The sequence below is a fragment of the Hyperolius riggenbachi genome, chromosome 2, assembly GCF_040937935.1.
Source record: "Hyperolius riggenbachi isolate aHypRig1 chromosome 2, aHypRig1.pri, whole genome shotgun sequence".
Classification (NCBI taxonomy): Eukaryota; Metazoa; Chordata; class Amphibia; order Anura; family Hyperoliidae; genus Hyperolius; species Hyperolius riggenbachi.
The window spans coordinates 157275098-157288482 of record NC_090647.1 but is presented as its reverse complement, the minus strand read 5'-3'; the positions used below and the strand labels follow the sequence as shown (position 1 = coordinate 157288482).

The 13385-nt window shown below is 45.9% G+C and overlaps 1 protein-coding gene across 3 annotated transcripts in view; it reads left to right on the top strand.

The window, feature by feature from the left end:
• Window positions 1–13385, top strand: part of LRCH1 (leucine rich repeats and calponin homology domain containing 1) — a 317881-nt gene that overhangs the window by 259447 nt on the left and 45049 nt on the right. For all 3 annotated transcript variants that reach the window (XM_068267743.1, XM_068267741.1, XM_068267742.1), the window contains one exon: window positions 9066–9175. In XM_068267743.1, coding sequence (XP_068123844.1) covers window positions 9066–9175 — 110 coding nt within the window. The remainder of the gene's footprint in view (window positions 1–9065; window positions 9176–13385) is intronic.

Below are 13385 nucleotides of genomic sequence, written 5' to 3'. Positions count from 1 at the left end.
GATCATGTGTCATTCCTGGTTCCTGTGTAGGCCAAAGCAGGGTGTGGTCACAGCAAATGGGAGCATTGGAAATCTATCAACTTATCAAACTTGTTACATACTCCTCCATGCATTCTACTCAGTGCAAACAATATTACTGCTGTCTCATTATAACATCCACCATTGCTACCAGGCCAGCTGTATAAATATGGCTATGATTTACCGGTGTGATGATCCGCTCAGCTGGCTGCACAGGCAGACAGCTGTTTGTCCATTCCTCTAGTCTGTGGGCTGCAGGTCTCTGGAACAGAGACCTGTCTTTCCATTGCAAGTTTCTGGTCTGTTCTCTTGCTGGGGAATTTGCATACATTCGTTATGCAAATCCACTACCTGCCTTCTTTGATGACTGGCACTATAAGAGCTTTATGTTTCCCAGAATGCTTTGCTGGACATTTCCCTTCCTTGCTCAGTTCCTGATGGACACTGCTGGAGTGTCAGCCATTGCTATCTAGTATAGTTAATTCCTGGGGGTTGCTTTAGGCTCCCCTTCTAGCCCAGTCAGGTTGTATTATCTGTATTGCCTGTTCTGTCTTGTCTTGCCTGTTTGCCATTGTCCTGTCCCTATGGTGGTTGACAGGAAATGGTTCTGATCTATGTTCTTGGAGTATAGCTGGTGCAGCGGTTGCTACCAGCTATCTCTTCTGTTCTGTTTCCTGGGATCGCGCTAACTACTTTGTGCTAGCGCTGGGGATCCTTCTGTTCTGTTTCCTGGGATCGCGCTAGCTACTTTGTGCGAGCGCTGGGGATCCTTCTGTTCTGTTTTGTCGGTCGCGATTGCGCTGTCACCAACGGCGGTTGATAGCGAATCGTTCTGTCTTGCTGAGATCGCACTAGCCGCTAGCGTTAGCGGCTGTGGATCTTTCTGATCTGTGTTCCTGCTTGGATCACACTTGCTCTGGCGGAAGAGCGGTGGATCCTTCCTGCCTAGTTCTTGTTTTTCGTGTGTCTGTCTTGTCCGCTGCGCTTGCTACAGGCTCGGTGAGGTAACCGTTAAGCAAGCGCTCGCGTCCCCTGTTTCATGTTTGTCTGTTTATGGTTAGTTAGGCGTGCTTGTCTCTATTGTGCTTATCACGTGGAGATCGCGCATAACCGCGTGCACTGTTGCGAATGAGTGCGGTGTTCGCGGTTAGCTAGCGGTTGTTATTTTCCGTATCTCCTTATTGTATTTGCTGTGCCTTTGCTACCCTCGTATTCTCTTCTGTTCTGCCTTGTGTCACGTCTCGCGATCGCACCTCTCGCGATCGCGTTCCTATTTCGTTTCTGCTGTTGTGTGTGCGCGGTCGCGGAGTGGCGACTGGATTGGCGCACACACATACAACCTATCCCTTTTGCTCAATCTCATTCGCAATCGCCTCTCTTGCGATTGCGTTCTGCGCTTCGTACAATTCCTGTCTGGCACTTGTGGAGGTACAGAGGATTGGTTCCTCTGCACTCCCCAGCGCCATCTGCCGACAGGAATTTCCCTCTACAGGTGCGTAGCACCTTTTGCTGGGTTCCTGCAAATTATACGCTTGTGGAGGATCTCCGCCGTGTCAGCGCACGCGTTGTGCGCTGATCACGGGGAAAGTTCCACAATCGTTACAGAATGTCCAGCCCAACCCAAAACCCCAGTGTAGACGGAATTTTCAATTTGTACGATTTTGTCGAATATGGCTCTTGTACCTTTAAGAGATTTAAAAAACTTGAACCTGAATCAGCAGACGAATTTTTGTCTGAGTGTACGAAACTGTTAGCGAACCCTGAATTCCAATGCACCCCAGTGTCTACCTGGGCCCCCCAAATGGTCTACATTCTGTTGGGGGGCGAAATGTCAATGTGGGGTTATGATGTGTTAAATCATACCACCCTGAGTCAAAGACCCCTGGAATTCTTGGCCTTTTTAATTCACAATTGGCTGAGATTACCCCAATTACCATACCCCCTTAATGAGTTGTTGTCAGCAGCTCAATCAGCTGTTCCATCTACTCTTTCATCCACAAAGCAGCCATCCAAAGCCTCTAAGTCTAAACGTAAAAGATCTAGGAAGGCTTCCCAGCGGAAAGATCCGTTGCCCCTAGCAACCACAAATAAAGAGGTTATTTCTGTCAAGTCTGAAATGGGCAAAACCATGCAGTATGATAATGATGTTTATAATGCATCTGCTGATCAGTTTCCAGGTTTTTTGCCCCAATCCAAAGCTTTAGTGGATCCTGCTATAGGTAGGATCGCACACTACATTAAAGCAGTTAAAAAATCTGTTCTTGTTCCTGAACTCCACCCCTATGGAGATTATTTGGATACTGGCCTGTTTGAACCCCCATTTGCTTCCTGGGATATTGGGGCCTTGCTGGAAGAATTCGATTTTGATTGGAAAGCCTTTTGCGATTTTTACATCGCAAAAAGCGAAGATGTCTTGAATGCTTGTCTCGATTCTATGTGCCTTCTGATTGATTCCGATGAATGTGACAAGGATGATGTGGATCTGGTGATCTATGTATGGCAAACGATTTTGGATGAGTTGCACACACACCAACCAATTGATTCCAATAAAGAGACATCGTTGTCGGATGATTGTTCCTGCCTTTCTGGGGTAAAGCATGAGAGTCTTGACTTTGTGCAATCTGAAATGAATGAGTGTGCCGCTGTGGTTGGTTCCTGTGCGAATCCCGAAGGATTCTCTCCTGACAGTGTGCAGTTTGAATCTGTGCGATCTGATGCCTGTTTCTCGGATGTTCCTGCAGATTGTGATCGGCATGAGTCTGCCGGTTTCCTCAAGGATGTGTGGGATCCTTTGTCAGTTAGAAACAGATCTTTGAGAGCTTCTGTCTGTGACCCTGCTATGGGGAAAATTTCTCGACTATGCAGCGTCAAAAGAAAATTTTTTATGCCTAATAAAGTTTATCCTGTTGATGTCGCCATTTCTTTTGCAAATGAATCTGTCTTATTCTGTTCGCACCTGTGCAGGCCTGTTGCCTGATGACAGTTGCTCCAGTGTTTCTGTCCTAGATGCCTTGCAGTCTGCTCCGCAGATCGCGGAGGTTTGCGATATGGAAGCGTCAGTTTCGCAACCTAAAGCGATCTTGGATCCGCAAATTTTGCGTTCTGACTCCTCGGATTCGACATTGTTAGCCGAATCTAAGAGTGAGACAGCGCTTCGGTATTGTGAATCTGATGCTGAGGCTTCTTTGCCTTGTCCAGAGAAGCTTTCTCTGAACCTGCCCAGTACCATGAATGAAGGCATGATGTCCACTTGCATTGACATTTGCGAGTCTGATTCTGAAGAAAGTATTGACTCTCCACCCAGTACTCTGGATGAGTCAATATTGCCTTGTACAATATCTCCTGCCCTGCCCCTAGAGGCTCGTCTAGGTATTGCTGCTATTTTTACCTGTCTTTCTGCAGTTTTGGAATTGCAAGCTAGTTTGACTACTACGCAGAGTTCTGGGTGCAGCGAGATTAAAGTTAGGGAGTCAGTGTGTGGTCCAGTGAATATTCCTGTACGTTCCACTCATGATGATGAAATTCAGTCTCAGTTTATGGTGGAACCTTCCCTGGGACATCTGCCCTGTTCTCAAAATAAAGTTCCAGTTTTGCCCTGTAACATGGATAGTACAGAATCCTTCTTAGACAACTTGAAAAATGATGTTCCTGAGGTCTTGTTTGATGATCTAAAGGTCTCCGAGTTCCTCCCAAAGGGTGCAGAACTTGTAGGAGATGTCTCCTGCCCCCCAGGTCCTTCTGAGGTGTTGCCCACTTCAGTAGGCATTGCTGCCTTGCTGACTACTTTTGCAGCTCTTGTGGAGCTTCATTCATGTGTAGTCAATGATGATATTACAGTTACAGAAAATTCTGAATTTGAGTCCGAGTCTTCTTTTGAAAGACCAGTACCTGTGATCTTTACTCGTGATGATTTTCTGCCCGGTACTGGTTTTGGTCTTGTCGTGTCGGACTCTGAGGTTGGCAGTTCCCCGACATGTCCTGAGGTTTCTCCTGTACTAGTGTACCCCGATGTGCTCTGTGACCCAGAAAGCCCAAGTGTGACTCGGTTACCAGCGTACTCAGATGCTTCCTCAGTGGAGACATGTTCTGATATAGCCTGCCTGCTTGCATGCCCAGAAGGGGTCCCTGAAAGTCCTGATCTTGATGGGTGTCCTGCTAATTTTGAGTCTGGAATGATCATAGGTTCCATAGGGGTTCTTGGTGGTTCTCCATGTGAGCCTGGTGAGCGTTCTGGCTTCTTGGGATCTCTGCGGAGCTTCAAGGCGTTCTGGGAGATTCCGGGAAAGGTTTTGCTTGGTGCCCTGAATACGATCAGCAATGGCTTTGGTGTTGTAAGGGACACTTCGAACAGGTATTGCGGCAGGTTTGGTATTCTTGGACGCTCCTTGGAAGGTGGTGGGTATTGTCTGGAGGGTGTCGATGGCTTCTTCTCTGGTGTCCACAGTCCTGATGGGTGTTACGCTGAGACTTGTAGTGCTGATGGGCATGTTTCGGTGGCTTCTGCTTCTGATGAGGTCGGTTTCGGATGGACTGACTCTGGAATTGGGCCTTGTCGGGCTGTCCTGACCTTCATGAGTCTTCAGTTAGAGTTTTGTGATGATACCAGTTTTGAGGGATGTCTGGAATCCATCCCTAGAAGGGGGGGTACTGTGATGATCCGCTCAGCTGGCTGCACAGGCAGACAGCTGTTTGTCCATTCCTCTAGTCTGTGGGCTGCAGGTCTCTGGAACAGAGACCTGTCTTTCCATTGCAAGTTTCTGGTCTGTTCTCTTGCTGGGGAATTTGCATACATTCGTTATGCAAATCCCCTACCTGCCTTCTTTGATGACTGGCACTATAAGAGCTTTATGTTTCCCAGAATGCTTTGCTGGACATTTCCCTTCCTTGCTCAGTTCCTGATGGACACTGCTGGAGTGTCAGCCATTGCTATCTAGTATAGTTAATTCCTGGGGGTTGCTTTAGGCTCCCCTTCTAGCCCAGTCAGGTTGTATTATCTGTATTGCCTGTTCTGTCTTGTCTTGCCTGTTTGCCATTGTCCTGTCCCTATGGTGGTTGACAGGAAATGGTTCTGATCTATGTTCTTGGAGTATAGCTGGTGCAGCGGTTGCTACCAGCTATCTCTTCTGTTCTGTTTCCTGGGATCGCGCTAGCTACTTTGTGCGAGCGCTGGGGATCCTTCTGTTCTGTTTTGTCGGTCGCGATTGCGCTGTCACCAACGGCGGTTGATAGCGAATCGTTCTGTCTTGCTGAGATCGCACTAGCCGCTAGCGTTAGCGGCTGTGGATCTTTCTGATCTGTGTTCCTGCTTGGATCACACTTGCTCTGGCGGAAGAGCGGTGGATCCTTCCTGCCTAGTTCTTGTTTTTCGTGTTTCTGTCTTGTCCGCTGCGCTTGCTACAGGCTCGGTGAGGTAACCGTTAAGCAAGCGCTCGTGTCCCCTGTTTCATGTTTGTCTGTTTATGGTTAGTTAGGCGTGCTTGTCTCTATTGTGCTTATCACGTGGAGATCGCGCATAACCGCGTGCACTGTTGCGAATGAGTGCGGTGTTCGCGGTTAGCTAGCGGTTGTTATTTTCCGTATCTCCTTATTGTATTTGCTGTGCCTTTGCTACCCTCGTATTCTCTTCTGTTCTGCCTTGTGTCACGTCTCGCGATCGCACCTCTCGCGATCGCGTTCCTATTTCGTTTCTGCTGTTGTGTGTGCGCGGTCGCGGAGTGGCGACTGGATTGGCGCACACACATACAACCTATCCCTTTTGCTCAATCTCATTCGCAATCGCCTCTCTTGCGATTGCGTTCTGCGCTTCGTACAATTCCTGTCTGGCACTTGTGGAGGTACAGAGGATTGGTTCCTCTGCACTCCCCAGCGCCATCTGCCGACAGGAATTTCCCTCTACAGGTGCGTAGCACCTTTTGCTGGGTTCCTGCAAATTATACGCTTGTGGAGGATCTCCGCCGTGTCAGCGCACGCGTTGTGCGCTGATCACAGGGAAAGTTCCACAATCGTTACAACCGGTAGTTAGTTCTGGCCAAGGTTGCTGGCAGACTGGTTAACCTGTCAGTTGTCCACAGAATAAGTCAAGTCCAAGTGACAAGTCTGTTAAACATACAGTACTTTAATGGTTAGATGGCCAAAGACAGCTGTTTTCTGAAAATGTCAGGACACATTACTATCAAGAATCATAAAGTATTTGTAAAATGTTGATATGCATATATACAGTACTATTACTCAGGTGGGGAGTTTATTATTGAGTAATTGTTGATAAAAGATTGTTACCTTATCATATATGTACAAAAGGGATATTTTTCAGTTTCACAAAAGTAAGTTTTTTTTGTCTCCATTAAATTCTGTATGGAATATCCAGTTTTTCCACATTAGAAGCGACTCTTTCTGTCAGTGCAGAGTTCCCTGGAATTCCAATAGGTTGGCGAAGTTGGTCAGATTTATTGGCAGGGAATTCTGCACCATTGCAGAGACCAAATGCTGCTTTACTTCCTCTTCTATCATCCAGGCAGTGGGTGAGTCAAACAGGTCAGGTGTGATCACATGCAGGGATGGTCGTAGTCAGCCAACTTCGCTACGCTGGAAATACGCGTAGTTTTACGCAATTAAGCTTCGCCAAACTACGGCTTCGAAAACAAATATTCACTTCGTATGCATTTCATAGAATACGCGTTAAAATACGCAATTACGCGTAGTGCGAAGCGTAGTGTATGCGGATACTTATGCCCGTATGCAGAAAATTGTACGCATTAATTTCTTTATAAATGCATTTACTGGGAACCCTTCTATGCGTACATTCCCCTTTCCAATGCGTAAATTTGTATGCATACAATCGCATGCGGAAAGTTAGACGCGAGTAACGCATTCGTAGTTCTCTACGCAATACACATGTTAACTATGCATAGTGGGCGTAAGCTACGCGTAGCGGTACTTCGCTACGCGTAAATTCATAAGCGTAGGTTTGAAACTTCGCCTATGAACTACGATGCGTAGATGCGAACTACGTTGCCTAAATTCGCACTGGCGTAGTTTCTGCTCATCCCTGATCACATGACACCAAAAGTAGATGCCAGACTACTTTTTCAGCACCCCTTCATTACAGGGGTCCTGTGTGTGGAGTGGCCGATTTGCACCTCTGAGTAAGTGAGCAACAGTTTGGCTCTAGGGCATGGATGTGCAACTCCAGTACTGGAGAGCCATATTCTTGCCAGTGTTTAGGATTGAAAGAGAAATGGATAAATGTGTTCTACTTGATTACCCACAACCTTCATGATTCAGTTCTATCAATAATTTAAGCTGAGCTAAAAATGTGTGAGGGCTTTGGCCCTTGAGGACTGGAGTCGGACATCCCTGCTCAAGCTTCACTGCAATATGAAGAAAGATGCCGGCTCCATCCAATGTAATTATGCTCTTTTATTTAGTAAGGGTATCAAACATAATAGCAGTGACGTTTTGGAACAGCGTTCCTTTCTCAAGGTTGTCTGTACCCTTAATGATGCATATAACATTGCTTGTATTTCTACACATGACCAATCAGATCACTCAATAAGCATCAAGATTCTACGTAATCAATCACAAACCAGTATATAAACAAATCGACCTGATGTGAATCTTCATAGACATACAAGCCCCTCCCCAAACATTGAAATAGGTACTGCTTATGAATATGTATGACCCTTACCCAGTGGTAAAAATGGACACTAACACTCTCATCCCCGCCTAGATGTGCTGATGCGGGAATAATGGCTGTTGTTAATCTCTCCCAAGCAGGATGGACCTAATGGGAGACTACGTTTCTCAGAGGGCTTGGGGCGTGTCATCACTCCATGCCTCTGTGTCCCTCCAGGGCTACCAATCAGACCCAGCCAAGTCACGCTGGCTCTGTACGCACAACTTCCCGAAAGGCAATCCCCTGGTTGTTAGATGTACTGTGCAGTGGAATGCAAACAGGAAGAGCCATCCACAGGGATGTATCGTTGTGCGTACAGAGCCAGCGTGACTTGGCTGGCTCTGATTGGTCATGCCGAAGGGGCACAGGGGCAGGGAGAGATAACATTCTCCCTGCATCAGTGCATCTAGGTGGGGATGAGAGTGGTGGTGTCACTCTACTCCTCAATAGGATGTATGTGTGACAGTGGCCGTTTTTGCAGGAGGGGTTTCTACTGGGTAAGGGTCATACATATTCACGAGCAGTACCAGTTTCAACATGTTGGGAGGGATTTGTATGTCTATGAAGTTTCCCATCCTTTCTATTTGTTTATATACTGGTTTGTGATTGGTTAAGTAGAACCTTGATGCTTATTGGGCGATCTGATTGGTCATGTGTATAAATATGAGCAATGTAATGTGCATCATTAAGGGTACAGACAAGCTTCAAAAAGGAACGCTGTCCTGAAACGTCACTGCTACGGTATTATGTTTGATACCCTTACTAAATAAAAGAGCATTGGATGGTGCCAGCATCTTTCTTCATATAGCATTGACAGTCCCTATCATGTTACGGGACTAGCCGGGCACATCCAACTTTGTATATTGGTTAGTGTGCATTCCACGTGGCACTTGCCTTATTGCTCAAGGTTCACTGTCACAGGCAAACACAGTTGCTCAAATGGTTCTTTGTAAGTGAAAAGTTCAGTTCCAAAGGTAGTACTTATTATTTACACTAATCAACATGACGGCTTAGAAAATGTCTTGTTCATTTTAGTTTTGGACTTAGTTGGGCTTTAATGTGCAGTTTAACATATGATTATCAAAACTAAAGGAGAACTCCACCCACATGATTGACTTTAGGGTCAGTCAGGATGTTTAATAGTTTACATCTGTGTCTGCCATAATAAATGTCATATTGTGGTTCCACATTGAGCTCTCCTGAGTGCTTTTATATATTTTACAATACCCTCAGGAAAACACCAAATGCGCTGTACTCCTATCCTAATCGCTTATATACTGTGTTCATAAATTCATTTTCAACAAGTCTGTCTCTCTGTAGAGCCTTCTAAATATTATTGTACGTTTGCTTATTCGTACGCCTTGCTCTGTTCTAGTTTTCTTGAGGCCGCAGAGGAGTTTGGAATCAGTGGACCCCCAATTTACAATACGAAGAAAAATGGAGCAGATGAGAGAGGAGAAGGAACTCGTAGATCAGCTTCGTGAGGTAATACTGACTAATGTACACATTTGGGTGTAGTGAGCAATCAACCAAACATTCTGCTGGGCGTGGTTTGGTGCTACTTCATGCAGCAGAAACGGTGGCGACCAATTCTATTAGTGTGATCCGTTTGCGACACAATTTTCTCCTGAGTGCAATTGTCATCCTACTATGTTTTGGGTGCAATTGAGCTTCTATGCGAAGTATAGAAGCTTGATTGCGTTAGTGCAGGGGTCCCCAACCTTTTTGAGCCCGTGGCCCCCTATACCGACCAAACTTTTCTCTGGGGCCCGGGGGAGAGGGCGGGGATTTGGGGGTCGTGGTTAGTGGCGGCGGCAGTCCCCCTCCTGCCTTTTTTCCCCCGATTGTGAGTGTAGTATATACACTCGGCCCCTCAGAAAAACTGCCCAGGGACCACCAAGGGGGCCGCGGCCCCCAGGTTGGGGACCCCTGCGTTAGTGGATATTTGGAGAAAAAATGTTTGCAATGCAATTGCAAGTGCGTTTGCTAATGGAAAAGAGCACTGACTCTGGTACACATGGAGTAAATTTTAAATAAACGTAACATACAGATAGCGCGTTAAGTTTATTGGCAGTTTTGCAATTTAGGTAGCACATATACATGCATTACATACACAGCCTTTACACAATGTAAGTGTTGCATCTATATAAAAGTTACGCAATTTGTGTAAGTAATGCATATATATAGCAAGTTACGCAATTTTTGTTATACATGTATATATTGAGTTACACAATTTGTGTAAGTGATGCATGCATTTAACAAGTTACACAATTTGTGTAAGCAAAGCATGTATTTGGCGATTTACGCAATTTGTGTTAGCGATGCTGTCTGCCTATGTTACGTTTACCGCACTTTTGGGAATTGACCCATGGTGGGGTATAATGATTGTTTGTGTTAAAGTCAATGGGAACCATAATTTAAAAAAAAAAAAAAAAAGATACTTGCCTAAGGAGAGGGAAGGTTACTATAGAGCCTTCCCTCTGCTCTCCCGGTCCTGTTCCAGCGCTGACCCCTGGTTGCAGTATTCGCCTAGTTTGGTCAAATACTGCTGTGTCCACCGCTCGAGTGCTCCTGAAGACTGGCTGCTCCATACTGGGCACGCACAAGCGCCCTCCCTTGCACACTCGCGCGTGCAAAGTATGGAGCCGCCTGTGTTCAGGAGGACTCGGCTCTCGAAAACTTCTGAAGTCCCCCGCAGCGGGGGATTCAAACGGAGGAGCTGCCGCTGCAATAAGGGGACTGAGAGAGGAGAGGGAAGGCTCTATAGGACCCAGAGCTTTCCCTCTCTGGCTTTTTTTAATAATGATTCTTATTTACTTTAACCACTTTACCACCGCAGGTGCGGATATCTAAGCCCCTTTTTCCACCCCTTCCCCACCAGGGGCGTAGATATCCGCACCTCCCTCCACTGTCCACGCTCCCGCTCACTCGTGCACGCCGCCGGCCGCTCACCCGGAGATCAATGAACGGGAAAAAACATTCCCGTTCGTTGATCTAAGCCCCCCCCAGCAATGATCGGCTACTTCTATGAGAAGCAGCGCAATCATTGTGAAGAAAAAAAAGTTTCCCAGCCTCACTGAACTTCCTGTAAGCGTCCTTCCGACACTTACAGGTCGCATAAACAAAAAAGTACTGTGGCCATCTTGTGGCCAAATAGTAAAACTACACCTAAAAGCATTTTTCATATACAAATACATTGTTTTACACTATAAATTAACTCATTACCTCCCACACTCCTCAATTTTTTTTTTTTTCGTAATAAAAAAATTACAATAAAAAAAATACATAAATGGTTACCTTAGGGACTGAACTCTTTAAAAATTTATGTCAAGAGGGTATAACACTGTTACTTAATAAACTATGAGCTTGTAATTAGGGATGGACGCAAAACTGAAAAAAAAATGCACCTTTATTTCCAAATAAAATATTGGCGCCAAACGTGATAGGGACATAATTTAAATGGTGTGATAACCGGGGCAAACAGGCAAATAAATTTCATGGATTTTAATTACAGTAGCATGCATTATTTAAAAACTATAATGGCCGAAAACTGAAAAATAATTTTTTCCCCCCACATTTTTTCCTATTTTCCCATTAAAACACGTTTAGAACAAAATAATTCTTGCCATAATGTCCCAGCTACAGAAAGCCTAATTGGTGGCGAAAAAAACAAGATCTAGTTCATTTCATTGCAATAAGTAATAATAAAGTTATAGACAAATGAATGGAAGGAGCGCTGAAAGGTGAACATGGCTCTGGTGTTTCAGGGGTAAAACCCCTCAGTTGTGAAGTGGTTAATTTATATGTTAATATATTTATATATGATTAATATATTTTAATAAATTGTAAAAAAAAATTGCCATGTGCAGGCAGTGCACGTTATCAGGGTAAAGCGTGCATTGCTATGGTTACCGTAGCAGCACACTCAACCCTATTATCACAATGTGAGCTATCCCCCTACACCCCCCCCCCCCCCCCCGCTTTTAGTACCAGTAAAATGCCGTGCACTTCCTGCGTACCACAGTTTTACGGCTACTTTGTGTATACTCAGCCCTTCACCTTGTATTTAATCTTTTTTCTGCCTACATAGCCACGTTGTATTCTCTACCTACACAGCTGCTCAGCAGTCAATATGTTCTTTAACTACAGTGGTTTGCAAAAGGTATTCGGCGCCCTTGACATTTTCCACATTTTGTCACATTACTGCCACAAACATTAATCAATTTTATTGGAATTCCATGTGAAGGACCAATACAAAGTGGTGCACACGTGAGAAGTGGAACGAAAAAAATCATACATGATTCCAAACATTTTTTACAAATAACTGCAAAGTGGGGTGTGCGTAATTATTCAGCCCCCTTTGGTCTGAGTGCAGTCAGTTGCCCATAGACATTGCCTGATGAGTGCTAATGACTAGAGTGCACCTGTGTGTAATCTAATGTCAGTACAAATACAGCTGCTCTGTGATGTTCTCAGAGGTTGTCTAAGAGAATATTGGGAGCAACACCACCAAGTCCAAAAAACACACCAGACAGGCTTAGGCTACAAAAAGATTTCCAAAGCCTTGAACATCCCACGGAGCACTGTTCAAGCGATCATTCAGAAATGGAAGGAGTAAGGCACAACTGTAAACCTACCAAGACAAGGCCGTCCACCTAAACTCACAGGCTGAACAAGGAGAGCGCTGATTAGAAATGCAGTCAAGAGGCACATGGTGACTCTGGACGAACTCAGGTGGGGTAATCTGTCCATAGGACAACTATTAGTCGTGCACTGCACAAAGTTGGCCTTTATGGAAGAGTGTCGAGAAGAAAGCCATTGTTAAAGAGAACCCGAGGTGGGTTCTAATAATGCTATCAGCACACAGAGGTGGAGTCTGCTTATACTGCCCAGCCTCTGTTGCTATCTCGATCCTTCCTAAGTTCCCCCTGCGCTCTGCTATGCCCCCATAAATCCTCAGCCGAGCTGTTGACACACAGCGTGTCGCAGCTGGCTGTTTACATCTGCAGCTGTCAGTCTCGGCACTCCCCCGCCTCCTCCATAGCTCCGGTTCCCGCCCGCGTCCCTTCTCTCCCCGCTGATTGGAGGGAAGGGACGCGGGTGGGAACCGGCGCTATGGAGAAGGCGGGGAGCGCCGAGACAGACAGCTGCAGATGTAAGCAGCCGGCTGCGACACACTGTGTGTCGCTAGCTCGGCTGATGATTTAAGGGGGCATAGCAGAGCACGGGAGGAACTTAGGTGGGATCAAGAAAGCAACAGAGGCTAGGCAGTATAAGCAGATCCAGCCTCTGTGTGCTGATAGCATTGTTAGAACCCACCTCGGGTTCTCTTTAACAGAAAAGCATAAGAAGTCCCATTTGCAGTTTGCCACAAGCCATGTGGGGGACACAGAAAACATGTGGAAGATGGTGCTCTGGTCAGATGAGACCAAAATGGAACTTTTGGGCCAAAATGCAAAAAACGCTATGTGTGGCAGAAAACTAACACTGCACATGACTCAGAACACACCATCTCCACTGTCAAATATGGTGGTGGCAGCATCATGCTCTGGGGGTGCTTCTCTTCAGCAGGGACAAGGAAGCTGGTCAGAGTTGATGGGAAGATGGATGGAGCCAAATACAGGGCAAACTTGGAAGGAAACGTCTTGGAGTCTGCAAAAGACTTGAGACTGGGGCGGAGGTTCACCTTCCAGCA